Source organism: Nothobranchius furzeri, chromosome 8 (genome assembly GCF_043380555.1).
Source record: "Nothobranchius furzeri strain GRZ-AD chromosome 8, NfurGRZ-RIMD1, whole genome shotgun sequence".
Lineage (NCBI taxonomy): Eukaryota > Metazoa > Chordata > Actinopteri > Cyprinodontiformes > Nothobranchiidae > Nothobranchius > Nothobranchius furzeri.
The window spans coordinates 71,161,568-71,178,808 of NC_091748.1; the positions used below are offsets into that span (position 1 = coordinate 71,161,568).

The 17,241-nt window shown below is 42.7% G+C and overlaps 1 protein-coding gene across 1 annotated transcript in view; it reads right to left on the reverse strand.

Annotated features, from left to right (window-relative positions):
* The window catches only part of gpc1a (glypican 1a), a 63,460-nt gene extending 47,632 nt beyond the window's left edge, over nucleotides 1–15,828 (reverse strand). The window contains exon 1 of the mRNA XM_070553971.1: nucleotides 15,544–15,828. Within this exon, the coding sequence (XP_070410072.1) occupies nucleotides 15,544–15,694 (151 nt within the window). The 5' untranslated portion in view covers nucleotides 15,695–15,828. The remainder of the gene's footprint in view (nucleotides 1–15,543) is intronic.
* Nucleotides 15,829–17,241: the final 1,413 nt, after the last annotated feature.

Genomic DNA, 17,241 nt, shown 5'->3' on the forward strand with positions numbered 1-17,241 from the left:
GGCTTCAACACCAATGGTTGTTTTCTGCTTGGTCCTAGAGCGCAACCAGTGTCAGTTTAATATAGTGTAATAGTGTCAGTTTAATATAGTGTAATAGTGTCAGTTTAATATAGTGTAATAGTGTCAGTTTAATATAGTGTAATAGTGTCAGTTTAATATAGTGTAATAGTGTCAGTTTAATATAGTGTAATATTGTTTTTGGATGGTAGAAAGTGCAGGGGTCAAAACTTGACTTTGGAAAAAGTGGGGGGGACATGTCCCCCCCCAAATAAATTACGTCCATGGACTCGACCCTTTAAGTCCCGTTCTCGGCCTTAAAATCAATCTGTTCACCCTCCCGCGCATCAAAGATGATCGCCTCATTCAGGTGTCGCTGGTCGAGGCTGTTTGCTCTGCGTTGCAAAGCCGCTGACAGATACACTTGTTGTGACCCAGTCACACTCAATGAGATCTACTGCTGATAATTCTCTCCACAGCTTATCCCATCTGAGGGATGAGTGAGCTCGCATGTGCAGCTGTAACCCCTCAGTCAGGACAGCGAGTGAGCCACAAAACATCATTTTTATGCTGAACTAATTTATGGTTTTACCGGGAAAAAAAAAATCATGACCACTTCATTCAAATGCTAATATGATTTGTGTTTTTAAGCAAAGACTGTATTTTTCTTTTCCACGTCCTTCTTGTCTATTTGTACTAGTTAGCTGCGTTTCCACTCTAGGAGTTCTGGGAAATACCTGGGAGGGAGGAAGGTGACAAGAAAAATACGCTGGCTCTGTCTTCTCATCTGTTGTGTCTCTTTACAAAATCTGCCCTTTCATGGCTAGTGGGCTCGATACACGGGGGGGCGACAAACGACCGCGATCAGCGAAATTCGTCACTGTCGCTTTTGTTACCTGACACACGGGAGGCGACCAGCGGCAGTGGCCAGCGGCAAAGCTGTCAACGCTTTCTGTTCCATGCAAGTCCCCACAATGCGGGTGAAAATTTGAAGCAAACCCAGAAATGAAATAAATTGCAGTTCCACCCTCATCCACTGGGGGCTGGTGTCAGAAGTGAGCAAATCCTCATTGACTCCCATGTTAAAAATACCAATTTCACAGCAGAAATAAACATGTTTACAGCCTGGTACCAAAACAAGTTTTTATCATGTCAGTTTATGATCATATATAGATTTATAGTTTATAATAGGAAACAAAAATGGCTCATACTTAAATCCTTATCCATTCTAAAGCTTTACACACTGTGCAATCTGCTAACACACACAAACACACACACAGCTCCGTGGAGCATATGATGAGCGTTGACTCATAAAGCAGAGTAACCACAGCATCCACCACATCAGACAAACAGCTCATCTCTTCATTTGGAAAGCAGATGGCCCCTCAGCCCTCAGAGAGGAAGGCTGGGGGGAGGAGAAAGTAAAAATAGCGTTTGATAAGGAGGAGGAAACAGCTTTAAATGGGGGGGGGGGGGTATACGAGGTGTGAACCGGTGTCGGTACAGGATCGGCTTGGGGTCCTTCGACTGCCGATGACGTCAAAGTAGTTGACTGGCTGAACAAGAAGCTTACGGAAGTTACATTATCACATTATGATTTTGATTGGTCAGAACAAATTTGTGGTCGTAGTCTTAGCGGTTGTGGTCCTGTAGTCCAAAAATCAACAGTTTTTGGTGGAAATATGTTTGAATTTCTAAAGGAAATGTAAAATATAAGCAATGATAAATGCTGACTCTCAAAAGCTCTTGATGTTGATAAAATGGGGCAAAATAAAATATAAGAACTTTATTGAAAGACACCAAGCAATATTTTGTGTCAAATAATGTACTTAGATAACAACTAAGGAAATATACAGACAAACTCCACATGAATACAAATAGATATGGCTTCACATATAAGAACTGTTCTATTGTTTGTCAGTCCGATGTTGTTTTTATGCAGTTTCACATTCTTTACAAAACAAATATAATATGGTGTCGTATTAACAAATTACAATTATAAAGAAAACATTTAGGTGTTAACAAACAACAATTTATTAACAAAACTGCTGATGTCTTTCCAAAACGTACGTGTGAAAGCTGAGTAGATTTGCATTAATGTGACGTCATCGACAGTCGAAGGACCCCGAGCCGATCCTGCACCCGAGCAGATCCTGCACCCGAGCAGATCCTGTACCGACACCGGAGCATGGGTAAGAGAGAGCGAGAGGATGCAGAGGCGAAGGTTACTGAGCAGCAGTGCTGGCTTGTTCCACATTGATTTTAGAGCTAAAGATTTATGTTAAGACAAGAAATGACTTGTGCTTTTCTTCTTTTTGCTCTCATTTTCTCTTTACCCACAACTCCTATAACAAATGAGGATCACAGAGATGCAGGAGGCTGTTAGACTCTGACCTTTGCAGTCATCAGTTAGGTCTTTTGGTGATAGTTAATCTTCTCTAGCCTTTTTACTTGCATGCATTCTGGATAACTAGGGTTCAAACTTCAGGAATCATGCATCACTGAAATGGTAGCTTCACCCAAAATGGCAAAACCCATGCAGCATAATGAAAGCTGTACATTTCAGATGGAAACTTATCTCTATGACTTTTTCTAATTTTAAAGGTGTCCTAGAAAAAATGTTTTTTTACAAGTGGAAACTGATCTTTGAGCCTTTAAATAGCATATGCAACATTGTTGGTGCTCAGAACTGCTCAGGAGCCCCGATAAATGCCCCAAAACAACTCTTTAATTGAGGCATATGGTGGAAAGACTGGTTTGCCCCGCCCACTTGGTCAGAGCATGAACATTAAAAAAGCTGCGTACTGGTTGGACGGTTTACCTTGATAGCTCTATTGTTCTTCCTGAAGCTAGAACCTTGGTGAGGTGAGTGTTCGGCGGGTTGTTGTGCAGGGGTTTATGAATGAACGGTGGTCTCCACTCTCCACTAACACAGGTGCTGCGCCAGGTTTGAATTTCTGGGTGAATATAAGTTGCAAGCAGGTAATACTTACATCAGAGGTCACGCTGGACATTTTGTTTTCATTTTGACCGACAGAGTTTAAAACAGTCATGATGGTTTCCTCTCGTAATTTTTATTTCTCAAATAATAATAAATAAAAGTTCATTTTCATTCGTTTTTCACTAATATTTAGTCTAAACAAGCTGACCAGCATGTCCAGCAACATATTAATGTTACAATTAAACTATTCACTTAGGGTCGGAACATTTTACCTGCTGTGTTCTGGTTCTGGTTCTGGTTCTGGTGCAGGCCTGCGACCCACAGACGCGCTCCCAGCTGCTCTCCACAGCTCCTCAGCGCCCTGATAACGAGCTGCGTCGATCACGGCGTCCAGGTCTGAGATAATGCTCAGATGTTCTGATGGGAATCTTTTCTTGATTGATTTTGTTACCTCCGCAATGTTTTCAGTGCGTAACGTTAAAAATGTCTGCACACCTGCATGCTTCGGGGTAATCCCAGTCTGTCAGAATGACCAACAGTCTCGAGATTTCTCCGTCAAAATAAACAATCAAAAACGGAAAATATCCAGTTAACGCGATACCTGCCTACATTTATCTTTTTTGCCTTCTTGTGAAGATAGCACGGCAGCCCTTCTCGCAACAGGAGTGTACCATTTTCTGCAGGTTTATAAGCTCACGACACATAAAGCGACCGGCGCTTCCGTTGTTTACACGCCTAGCTATCCCATCATGCAACGCGCTACGGCGCCTGATACGTCACCTGACGAGGACCGACAGCAGGCAGGGAGTTTGTCATGCACAACTGACGGGAGTCGAGCGCGATGAGATCCTGGCACAAGTTAAATGTGGTTTGGATTTCTAGGACACCTTTACGCAAAAACTAAATAATTCAGATGAATAACCCAGAACAAAAACACGAGCCTGTTTAATCCTCATAAAGAAAACTGTGACTGGCTCGGGAGATCTCCTGTCAGGACTGTGTGTTAAAAGCATGTCCTTGAACTGAGGACTTTGCAGTAAAGGATTTTAAATTTAAAGGCTGGGGTTATCCTCATTGATAACCTATTGGATTAGGTTTTTAAATCCTCAGGAGAGCGACAACATTCAGAGAAGTCAGAGGGTAGATGGCATTAAGATTAAAAAGGATTGAAAGAAATGCAAGTTTTAAGCAAAAGTCAGCATCAGTGCAGAGAAAATGGAACAGCAGAAGATTAAAACATTTATTTAGCATCTTTATTTATCAGTTTTGACCCCGAATGATGCTGGCAAAGCTCACACAGGTGTACGTACGTTCGTGGTCTTAAAAGAGTGTTCTATTTGCTGACTAAAGATCCATTCGTCTTTATGCACATTTCCTTCTGTTTATCTGAGGTCAGGTCGCAAAAGGTAACAAGTCCAGGAGGCTAACCCAGACAGCTGTCTCTCTTCCAGGGATATCACAGTCGTCCCAGGCCACAGAGGATTTATAATCCCTCCGGCAAGTTCTCAGTCTGCCCCGAGGTCTCCTCCCAGTGGGACATGTTCAGAGAACCGCCAAGGGGAGGAAGGCCTAAAACACCTGAGCTGACTTCCTTAGATGTGATGGATCAATAACTCTGAGTTTTACCATGATTTGATCTTTGAAGCAACTCAAAAGACTGCTGACAGATGGTGGTGTGAGAAAAAAGTTCTATTTCTTTATGTAATCTATAAACATAAAGACCAAATTAACAAACCCTAGCCCCAACCTATGAATCAGGAACTTTTCTGTTAACTTCACTCGTATTTTTAACACATTTGCAGTGATCTCTAGTAGGAATCAATGCCTTGTAAGTTGTTCTTTAGGGGAAAAAAGCTCTGGCGCGCCTGTTTGAGGACAGAGACGTCAGCTGGAGCAAAGTGTAAAAAAACAAGTATTATTTGTTGATATACATCAGGAGACTCTAGCTCTGACTCTGTTTTCTCTGCAACGTTGATGTTTCATCTCCACAAATAACACAAGCTAAAGGAGTTCTGCTGGTTGGTGGAGTCGCTAATGCTAACAGTTAGCTTCTACTAGTAGAGACGTTCCCTGCTGTTTCCTGGACGCTAAACCATCAACAGCCTTCCCCGTCTTGAGTCAAGATGGGTGAGTCCATGAATGTTAAGTGACAGTGTGTCGTAGATCTGTCAGGCTTTTCTAATCTAATCTGTTTTCTATCAAAAGCTAATGCAGCAGATATGTGTAGGACATTATTTTCATGTTCAGCCTGCATGAAAAACTCGATTACCGATTATAATAAGAAATAATAAGAAAAACAATTTTTCAGTGAAGTTGACCTTTAAAATAATCACTGTTGTTTCCTGAAAAGATAATAAATCTCATCTAATTGATAAACATTTAAATAAAAAGCTCCAGCAAAGGATAAAATCCAGATTCAGAGTCTATCAGGTGAAACTAAAGATAAAAGGAAGTTCTGAGATGAGCCAACCACAACAATCCCCTCCTCTCTTCTCACTTTTTTCCACCCCCCACCCCCCTCACCTCTACCTCGCCTGTCACATTCTCTTGTGTTGCTGCATCAGACATCATGAAAGATTCACAGCTGTCTTTTAAACAGCCAACCACCATCCTCTCCCTCACACACACACAAACCTATGCTTGCAGATCTGAGCCTGTCTAGAGAAACGACGACGAGATGGCACCAGGAATCAAGCACACACCAGCAGAGAGGGAGAAGAAAGCAGAGCTAAAGTTATAGAGGTGCAGGGAGACCCTATGGGTGTTAGTGTGAGAACGCGTGTGCTGGTTTCGCTTGATGGCGTGCGCGGTGGGCGCCTGAGTGAGTGTGTGATACGTGACAGATGATGGACGGTCTCAGTTTCCTTTTTTACACAAATACCACATAAGAAACAGAAACATCAAACCAGGAAACATTAACACTAGATCCAAATAGAAATGCCTTTTTTTTTTCCACAAATTCTAATTTGTTTAAATGTTTGGTTTAACTCTAACTCTGGTGAGGTTTTCCGGGCACGTCCAACCGGGAGGAGGCCTAAAGGTAGACCCAGGACACGGTGGAGGGACCATGTCTCTCACCTGGCCAGGGAACGCCTTGGGATTTCCCCGGAGGAGCTGGCCCAAGTGGCTGGGGAGAGGGAAGTCTGAGCCTCTCAACTTAGGCTACTGCCCCCGCGACCCGACTCCGGATAAGCGGATGAAAATGGATGGATGGATGGATGGATGGATGGATGGTTTAACTCTTTAATATCTGTAAATGTCAATAAAAATCTTTGCACTTCCCTTTTATTTAAGGAAATACAAGTTGTTATTTTACATTTAATAGACATAAAATAATTTTGAAGTAACAATGATGTGATGTAATATCTAACTTTTTAATGAAAACGCCTAAATTAAAAAAAATTCCGTTTGAATTAGCCCTAAAGCCTAATTTATAATTCTCTGTCAGTGTCTGGGACTGACACACGCAACGTCATTATGCATCAACGCAAGAGCCCTTGATGGAGACAAGCCCCAAATTTTCACTATTGGTTGAAGAGTCCAGGGACCGCAAGCTTGTGATTGGTCAGGACCATCGACATATGGCTGCTTCCTGCAATCAATCGTCAACAGCACCGTCTTTGCTGACTCAAAAAGTAAAGAGACATTGAGCGGCAGACACAGAACAGGTTGAAGAATGCATCGCGGAAAAAGTCTGAACGCTTGTTCACTCGTGACTGGAGTGCAAAGAAATGCAGCAAGCGTTTTTTTTTTTTTGTGGAAAGAAAAGATGAGAACCGTGAGTTTAGAGGTGCCGATCGTATGAAGAGGTGGAGAGGAATGAGGAACAAATTTGTCCGTGTTAAAAAGTCTGAAATATATTAAACAACATAAACCAAAAGAAAATACACCATCGTGGACAGGATACATGACTGCAATGGTGGCAGGATACCTCAGAACAGTGCAACGCCCTCTGTTCTGGCGGGGAATTGTTTTGCAACAATCCCCAGCTGACTGAGAAGTCTGAAAGCAAAGCATCTCTGTCAACATGTGTGCGTATCTCCCTCATGGAGCTGACGTAGAAGTATAAATTAGGCTTAACCCTAACCCTTAAATGTCTTATTCACTTTTTCTTCTTCAGTTAAATCGCTGCAGTATCTTAGGGCTGGGATATGGAAAATATCTATCATGGTTTTGTTGTTCAAAACAGTAGATATCTATCTATCTATCTATCTATCTGTCTGTCTGTCTGTCTGTCTGTCTGTCTGTCTGTCTGTCTGTCTGTCTGTCTGTCTGTCTGTCTGTCTGTCTGTCTGTCTGTCTGTCTGTCTGTCTGTCTGTCTGTCTGTCTGTCTGTCTGTCTGTCTGTCTGTCTGTCTGTCTGTCTGTCTGTCTGTCTATCTATCTTCTATCTATCATCTATCTATACACACACACACACACACACACATATATATACATATATATATATATACATATATATACATATATATATATATATATATACATATATATGTATGTATGTATGTATTACGACATAGAGGGACAGCTGAGTGTGTTCCAACTACAGAGGGATCACACTCCTGAGCCTCCCTGGTAAAGTCAATTCAGGGGTTTTGGAGAGCAGGGCCCATTGTTGAACCTCAGACTCAGGAGGATCAATTTGGTTTTCATCCTGGCCGTGGAACACCCGACCAGCTCTATGGCCTTAGGGGGATCTTGGAGGGTGCTTGGGAGTTCGCCCAACCAATTTACATGTGTTTTGTGGATTTGGAAAATCCATTGCCGGCAGTAGTAGGTACGTGCCGGGAAGTTTCAGGTGTGGAAACATGCCTAGTGTATGTCAGTAACAGTTTTTGCTGAAAATAACTAAATAATAATTTATAGCGCATTTAGTGCCAACCACAGCCATGGGGTGTGTGTTTAAAATGCCCGAGTCCATACTTGTGAGAGCACCGAATCTGAGAGTTTCACCATCTATTTTCTATCAGAAGCTAATGCTAATTTTCATGTTTAGCCTGCATGAAAATCTCAGAGTGACTGATTATAATCAGAAATAATAATTAGTCTCTTTACGGAGTATTTTTCTTATCCAATGTCACCATCTACTGGCTGACAAGCAAATCACACAAATATTCTCTAGCTTCGTTTTCTTTTAACATGGCGACTTCACGTTTCTTGTTTATTAATGAGCTTCTGTGGCCAACAAACTGAGCTAAAACACATTGTTTTACAAGTATTATTTTCATGCCATGTTGTGTTTTCAGATATTTATATTTTAAAGACATACTTGTCCATGAAAAGTTCATCAACTCTGCATCAGCTGGAGTATTCCTTAAATTTGAAGCACATAAATGGTAGTTTAACGCTATTGGTAAGTTCTGGTAGGTGTTCAGTTTCCTATTGCACGGAGCTCTGCGGGGCGGGAGGTGTGCTTAGCAAAAATAAATAAATAAAAGACGTATTGCGTACACACATCACAGTACATGATGAGACAATCACTTTTACGGATTTCAGAAAATGACACATAATTTCTGAATGGGGAAAACTCCAGAAAGATGCTTTAAAAAATGGTTGACCTTTAACATGCTAATGCTACTCAGAATGACCATCATAATTCAAAAAGAAAAAAAATATTACACGATGTCTCAGTGAATGAGACCTTTAATAAATAAAGGGTCTAAGAAGTGCTCTACTGTGCAGTATGCCTGCTAGTTGAAGGGTTAATCAATGAGATCAAAGTAAGGAACCTTGGTGTTATCTTTGACCAGGACACGTCATTCAAATCCCAGGTTAAACAGGTTTGTAGGATTTCCTTTTTCCACCTTCAGAATATTGTTAAGATTAGAAGCATCCTTTCCAGGAGTGATGCTGAAAAACTAGTTCATGCATTTATTACATCAAGACTGGATTACTGTAATTCATTACTCTCAGGAAATCCACAGAATGTAGTTAAAATTCTTCAGCTTGTCTGAAATGCTGCAGCTAGAGTTCTGATGAGAATTAAAAAGAGAGATCATATCTCTCCTGTCTTAGCTTCCCTACATTGGCTGCCTGTTAAATTCAGAATAGATTTTAAGATCCTCCTTCTCACATATAAAGTTCTTAATAATCAAGCTCCATCATACATCAGTGACTTGATTGTTCCATATGTTTCTAACCGAGCACTTCGCTCTCAGACTGCAGGTTTACTGGTGGTTTCCAGAATATCTAAAAATAGGATGGGAGGCAGATCATTTAGTTATCAGGCTCCTCTCTTGTGGAACCAGCTCCCAGCTTTAGTCTGTGAGGCAGACACCTTGTCTACTTTTAAGACTAGGCTTAAAACATTTTTATTTGATAGGGCCTATGGTTAAAATCTGATGTTAGCCTAGATCTGGACAAGTGAGGGAGTAGAGGCAGGTGGAGTGTACAGTTGGGAAAGACGGCTCTCCCTTGCCCTGCCTCCATCTAAAAAGGCTAGGTTATCCAGTTATCTCTGTAGTTATGCTGCTATAGGCTTAGACTGCTGGAGGATACACTGACCACTTTTCACACTCGACTACTTTCTTCTACAATCTGCTCTTTAACTGTATTATTTTCTGCAATTTCATCTGTTAACTTTATTTTGCTGAGCTGTGGTGGCCTCATGGAGGGGGCCATCGGCAAGAACACTGTTGCTAACTACTTAAACATTCTCCCTCTCCTGATAATAACATTTTGCTTTCCTTGGCATTGGATGTGCTACTACTAGTTTACCCGTTTAATTATAGATTCACTAGGATAAATACAATAAAGTTTATCTCTCACCAAATAAAATATTAACTAAGAAATCACAATGTAACCATAGAAACATTACTTGGTGTGTGTGTGTGTGTGTGTGTGTGTGTGTGTGTGTGTGTGTGTGTGTGTGTGTGTGTGTGTGTGTGTGTGTGTGTGTGTGCGTGCTTGCTTGCTTGCTTAGTATGAGGATTGCTGTAAAGACTCTGACACCAGTCAGTGACTCGATGCAATCTGCTGGGTTCCTTATATAGGAACCTTTTTTCTGATTGGCTTAATGAACTGACCTGTATTGGAATGTTTACTGTGTGAAGTGGCTCTTGTTGTGATTTGGCGCTATATAAATTAACTTGATTTGAAACTTGAATTAATCATCATTTAAAAGTTGGCTAGAAGATAAGTCAGTGAGTGTTTCATGGAGAGTCAGCAGCCAAACTGTATGAGAGAAGTGAAAAGAAACAGCTTCAGAAAATCTGATTCACTTCAGTTAACAGAACTCTGACTTAACCCTGATCAAATGACAAATGAACCTAAAACAAGTGTACCGTAGTGTCAGTCAAACCCAAGCAACTGTTACGGCTAATCAATATGTTGGCTGCATAAAACGCCCAGAAACACACACAGGTGGAAAAAATAATAATAATAACCCCTTCAAACACGAAATGAAGCAAACAGGTTGTGTTTCTGTTTCTAGGTGTCACTCGATCGCATGGGTGTGTGCTGTTCCACGCAGACAAAGCATGTGTGAATGAAGCTAAATATCTTCCTAGCAGAAGGTGTTGGCTTTCACTGACTGTTAAACACACGTACATGCACTCTATAGGAGGAGCTGCTCTTTAACTATTGACCGAGGATGAGGGTACAATGTGTGAGTTAAAAATGCTCGCAGGCACAAAGACAGACAGGCAGACAGCAGAATGGACAGCTTCTATTCACAGATCCATAGGACAAAGGATCTGAGTGGGGATGAAAAAGGAACAGGGTTCGTTCAGATCCCGGGTAGGAATTTAGAGCATCTGCTCGAAACACACATTAAACGTTGATGTTCTCATTCAAAGGTGTCGAGCTATTTTCAGACTTAGCAGCAATTTCCAAAGGATTCCTAGTTTTCATGCAAAATCCTTCATTTTCAAATTAGTGGATTTTTTAAAAATGTTTTCCTAAAACTCTGGAGGAATCTCATGTGATGCAATTCAGTGTTGCAGACAAAAGAAAAACCTTCTATGGATGAGTTGGCTGCAAAAAAGCTGCATGACTTTTGAGGGTTTTAGCATTAAAGAGACAATGTGTAGTTTTTACCATTAATTTCTGGAAATATCCATCAAAATGTTGTTGAAAATGAATGAAATGATGTCCAGTTGTTGAAAAATCTTGGTGACTTTGTAACATATAATCATAAAAACCAGGTCTAAAATACCCGGGAGCGGGTCTAAATCTCTGGACGACGTCTTATTAGATGCCATGTTTCCTTCTACGGGAGTCCATGAGGACAAAATGCATTTACTGATTTGTAACAAACGATTGCAAAACTTTCATCGTTCTTAAATGTTGTTGTTTTACACATTTACCTCTTCACTTGTTGCCGGTGATCAACGGGAGTCTGTGCTTGCTATTTTGCTAAAAATAGCACTCCACAGGGCTTTTTGACCCTAACGGGCATCCGTTGGTAAATTCTTACTCCAACACAAAAATACTGCTTACTTGCAACGATTTAGGTATCTACTGCCCCCTGTAGCCAGGATAACAAACCTTGGGGCATATTTGTGAAGGAAATATTTAAGACTCTATAAATATTAAGAGAGGGCACAGGAAAAGGACAAGCTTCCTTTCCTTTTCCCCCTCCGGTGCCCTTCACTCAGTGAAAACGAGTCTGGAAACTCAGATTAAAGTCTCTATTTTAATCCCAACTTCTTTCCAGTAAAGCTGTGTGATTGTAATGCATCATCAAACAAATTCATCTACAGACAGACATTTAACGTCTTGTGGTACAACCACAGCAGCAATTGTGTCTCCAAGGCCAAATATAATGGAACACACACAGACTTGTCAACAAGGTGAAAGCAATAGCAGCCACAGTGATTCATCTGTAATTACAGCAATAACAGCTTAGCTCTACAGGTTTTGGAGCATGAATCTCAGCGCCTGACAAGTCCAAAAGTTGATCTCATCATCAGATGAAATCTAAAGTTAAAGAAGTCTTTCACTGAGAAGCTATTTTTCACTTATTTTTGAAAACCATCGGCCACTCTGAGTTTAAAACATGTAGGCAGAACATGAAACTAGTCCCCTACACCTATCTCCTGCATTAGCTTCTGATAGAACATAGATGATGTAACTCTAGGGTTTGAAAAACCTGACAGATATACGTCACACTGTCACTTAACCATTCATGGACTCACCCGTCTTGCAACGGGGAAAGCTGTTGTTGGTTTATCTTCCAGGAAACAGCAGAGAACATCTCCACTATTAGAAGCTAAAAGTTAGCATTAGCAACTCCACCACACCGCAGAACTCCTTCAGGCTTGTGTTATTTGTGGAGATGAATCATCAGCTTTGCAAAGCAAACAGTCAGTGGTAGAGTTGCATTGCTGTCAGCCAATGAGAAGTGAGATGTGCAAATATCAGGAAAGAAGACTCCAAATTCTGTTGTTTAAAGCTGCTTTCCACTCAGGCTGACTTCTACGTTCTCAAACAGGCGCACCAGAGCGTTTTTCCCCCAGAGTACGACTTACAAGGCATTCATTCCCACTAGAGACCACTGCAAATTTATTGCAAATGTGAGTAAAGTCAGTGTATGTATGAATTGTGACTCTACAGATCAGGCTTTCTGTAGTTTCATTCAGTACCTTCCATCTTATTGTTAAAACATATGATTAAAGCAAATGATCCTGCAGAATAGAGAGGTAGAGGGCGGTCGGAGACTAGGGGTCTTAGCACACCTTTGTTGTCACTTGGCTTCCGGGAGCTGGAGACTAGGAGGGAGATCTGGCCGTCTAGTTGGGGTCTGGGGTGGTGGGTTGCTTTGCTCAGCGTTGGGCGGGGGAGCCTGCTCATCAACACCCCAGCAGAAAGGGTTGAACTCTGGGAACCGGTAATGGTTGTACGCCATGTGCAGCAGTACCGGGACCAGAATAAACAGGGTGTGTATGGGGAGCATGAGTGGGTGTCTGGCGTGCATTTTTGTAAGTCTTTGGTTGTATGTGTATGTGTGAGCATGAGGGAGGGAGTGTGTGACAGTGTCTGTGTATGACTGTATATGTCAGGTGGGGCCTTTGACTCCACCCCTCTCCTGGGACTTCTTTTGATGATATACATCTTCGTCCCCCCTCCCCCTACCACACCTGGTGTGGAGTGCGGTGCCTTGGTCTGCCTGAGTGTTCATGGTTCCTGGGTCAGGGTTTTTTAGATTTTTGGCATCTGCCTGACCAATCCCGGTGGCTGCCTGGTGGGGTCTGGGTCCCTGGGCTCTGCTGGGTCCCCGGCGGGGGTGGTCGCCCCTGGGTCCCGGGTTGCTGGGTCCCGGGCTCTGCCGGCTAGGGGGTGCAGGGCTCTAGTGGGAGGCTGCGGGCGGGTCTGTGGGCTTGCCGATATCTCCCTGGACTCTGCCGGCTGCTGGTTGTGGCCCCCCGGGGCGATCCTCTGCGCCTCTCGAGGGGAGCGGGGGCTTTTTTGGTCGCAGTCTCTGTGGAGTTCCTGTGCTCTGGGTCAGCTCCTGGATCTCTGGAACTTGGAGCTCCTTTCATCTCCTGCACGTCTTTGGGGGGCGGATCTGTGGCCCCACACACTCACTCTTGGAGGCTCCTATGGAGAAACCTTACATAAACAAGCACGTGTACACACACAGGTGCTCACATGGTGCTCTCATAAGTATGGACTTGGGCACGTTCAACACATGTCTTAAGGCTGTGGTGGGCACTTAATGCACTGTGATTTATTATCGTGTGATTGTTCAGTTAAACAATGTTGATTATATATTTCTTCATCAAGTTGACGCAGTGATAACTGGATCTTGTTGTATAGTTGTTGTGTCCCATATATATATTTTCTCTTTCTGCAGGTCTAGAAGCAGACTCTTGTTCATTATTTTTTATTTTTGCTCTTCTTGCTTGGATAAAATACGCAAAGTTAAGGTTTTATCCCCACAAATAACACAAGCCTGAATGTGTTCTGAAATGGTGGGGAGCTGCCAATGCTAATGGTTAGCTTGTACTACCTAAAACACTCTGCTCTCTCAGGCCAAGGTGGGCGAGGTCATGCAAATTTTACAGTGTGACATATAGACGGGCTGTTTCCGACCTGAGTATTTCCACGGCCGTTTTCTTTTTTCGACTAATGCAGGACATAAGGGTTGAAGTTGTTCACCACGCATGTGTAACTTGGAGTGATTGATCCACAATTACTACAATAATTGGTAAAAAATACTCAACTACCTGATAAGAAAGCGATGAGGGACCTACATAGAGATGACAGGCAGCATGCCTGGTTGATTTTATCTTCAGTGTAAAATCTCTGCCAAGATTGAAAGTTGATGCTTTTTCACTGTGTGTGAGTTTTAATTAGTTCTGTCAACTTTTTCTCCGGTAAATGTAAACAGATCAAGGTCCACGTGAAGCCTTGTGTTTTTCCTCTCATAGTGAATGAAAGATGAGTTTTTAATGGGAAAGAGCGAGGATCTCCTCCACGAGGCCTCGGCTGAGACCTTGAGTGACTCACACGCTCCGCCTCCGTTTTCCCTGTCTTCCCTTTTCTCCCCACCTCGCTGCTATCTGCTGTATTTTGCTATCTTATCCACACAACCACAAGTACACACATCCAATATTAATATCCTGCACATCCATACAAGAGCTTTTTTTCACAAAATGACCTTCGGATTGTATGAAACACCTTCATCTCACTTTGGTTTCACCTCCTCCAGTCAGAGAATTAGAAAAAGTGCTTGGTGTCTGTTTAATCGCCTTCATATCCATTTAATTTGTAGAGATTAGCAAGCAGACACAAGAGAAATCTGGATCTGTGATGTGAGATTGACTGGATGCCACGCTGACTGACTGCCTAATGGGCGGGGTGATTGACTCATTGATCACCAGCATTATTGCCTCACTAGTTGGAGAGCTAAGACAGAGAACAAACAAAACAAAGAGGGAAGTGTTTGGAACCCATTTGTTCTTCTCATCGAACCCAGCAGCAGCTTGAGTCCGAACGCTTCCGAGCCCGGGACTTCGCCCAAAGGGCGATCCTAAATTATTATTTTATGCAAATGAAGCAAAAGGCCATGTCAGCGCCTCCCGACTCACACAAACACAGCAGCAGCACGCCTGCAGACCCCAACAAGGCAGACAATGAAAATGCCAGAGACTTCTCCAGCAGCCAAGAGCAGAAAGTATGTCTTCTGGCTTTTGTCTTTGTGTCTGATGTTCATACCTGCAGAGCTAAAGAAAAAAAAGCACATATGCAATAAGCAGCTGTTGGAGCCCATCACACCCAGCTGCAGCTCTGCCTCCAGCAGACAATGAATGAATGGCCCATAATAGAGATGTACTGGGGAACACCCCACCGGGGCTTCTCCTGCATTAGACTGTAGAGGAAAGCAAAACCTGCATGTAATGAGACATAAGGGAGCAGGCGAAGTCACCTAAAACTTGACTTTGGGTGTTTTATCTGTCACATCGATCCAAATGTTAGTAAAAATGTCAGTATAACAATTTTCTCTCAAAAGATCGTTTTAGTAAAAATAAACTTCTGGACTTTGGTGCTGAATGAATATTCTCCCACAATAAGGTGAAGCCACCTTCAGTAAAATCAGTAAAATCAGGTGTGTTTGTTACTGATCTAAGAGGTGTGAGGATTAAAAAAGGTGTCCAGCTCACCTGAAATCACAGTCTGAGGCACCCCAGCCAGAGTGAACCCCTTCCCGGTGTAGAACTGCCGCAGGTCCGCGCAGCTCCTCTCCACCGCGGACACCGGGCCCGGTACCGCACACAGACTCAACGCAGCGCACAGGATCACCGGGAGACGCATCTTCTAAAGCTGGTGCTCTTCAGTCACAGGAAGTCCTCACCTGGAGCTCCTCTGGTTTAATGTTGCGGTTGGTTTTTTATTCAGGGACTTTTCAGTCTGAGGAGGAGCGGAGCGTCCCGTTCAAACTGCACAAAGCTCCGGTGAACTGACGCTCTCACGGTGGAACACCGGTCCGGATGTGTGTGTGTGTGTGTGTGTGAGAGAGGAGAGAGAGAGAGAGAGAGAGAGAGAGAGAGAGAGAGAGAGAGAGAGAGAGAGAGAGAGAGAGAGAGAGAGAGAGCTGCAACACGCGGCTGAGGATGTCAGGTACACCCCGATCCTCTCCTCGTCCTCCTCCCTGCAGCAGCAGAGATGTGGGAGACAAAGGGGATGGGACCGGACCGGAGAAGGAGAGTGAGTGCAGCTGTCGCTCCGGTTAGAGCTACAGCAGATCCGCGCTGCTCTACCGCCTCATGCTGAGTCGGTTTAACGGAGACGGCTGAGGAGTTTCATCCAGTTTCAGCGCAGACTCTAACCCTAACCAGTCTCCTCCTCAGGCTCTGGGACAATGCAGAGCGCGCGCGGATGCTCCCTCTCTCTCTCTCTCTCTCTTTGTGTGTGTGTGTGTGTGTGTGTGTGTGTGTGTGTGTGTGTGTGTGTGTGTGTGTGTGTGTGTGTGTGTTCTGCTGTAGGAATCGGCCTATACAGCGCCACCTGCAGGTCTAAAAGCACTTAAATCAAGTAAGAGAACATTTTATGTTTAATTATTTTTTAAACATTATTATTATTTTGATCTATCATTTAGTCATTCTTACCGTAATATTTTTGCAATGATTACTACATCTTAAGTTTCCATTATGAGGCTTTTCCTTCTTTAGTTTTTAGTTTAGTTTAGAAATTTTATTTTGAACATGTAAAAAGAAAAAAAAACATAATAATGAAAATATGCAAATAGAAATCAAACAATCGAACAATAAAAAGAGAAATAAACTTTCAATTAAAGGTGAGGCTTTATTTATATGACACATTTCACACAGAGAAGTACATTGTGCTTAAATAAATAGATAGTAATTAAAATACTAATTTACAAATCGGAAAAGGAGAGAGGAAAACTTATTGTATTCCAATTCCATATGATTTACTCACTTGGTCTGGTCATGGTCTGTGTCTGCATCTCCCTCATGTGTCTCCTTGTGTTCTCCATCCCCCTCTAGGATCCCATCATGTGTCCCCTTGTCTGCAGCCCCTCCAAGTTCTCCCCTCCAGGTATCCCCCCCCCCCCCCTCCCAGGTCCTGTGCTCCCGTTGGTCTCCCCTAGTCACCTCTCTGTAGTTTTTCTATAGGTTCAGCTTTTCATTTAATTAGTCTCTTTTAGTGTTTCTTTCCCCACCAATTTTTTAGTTCTCCTTCCTCCTTAGATCATTAGTTATTTATCTTGCTCTTCTTGTTTTTAGGTTTTGTTTTTATTCTTAGGTCATGTTATTTTCTCCTCCTCAACTCACTTTCCTCTCCCTGATTAGTTAATTGATTTCACTAGGTTTCTCTCCTCACGCACCTGGAGCTCATCT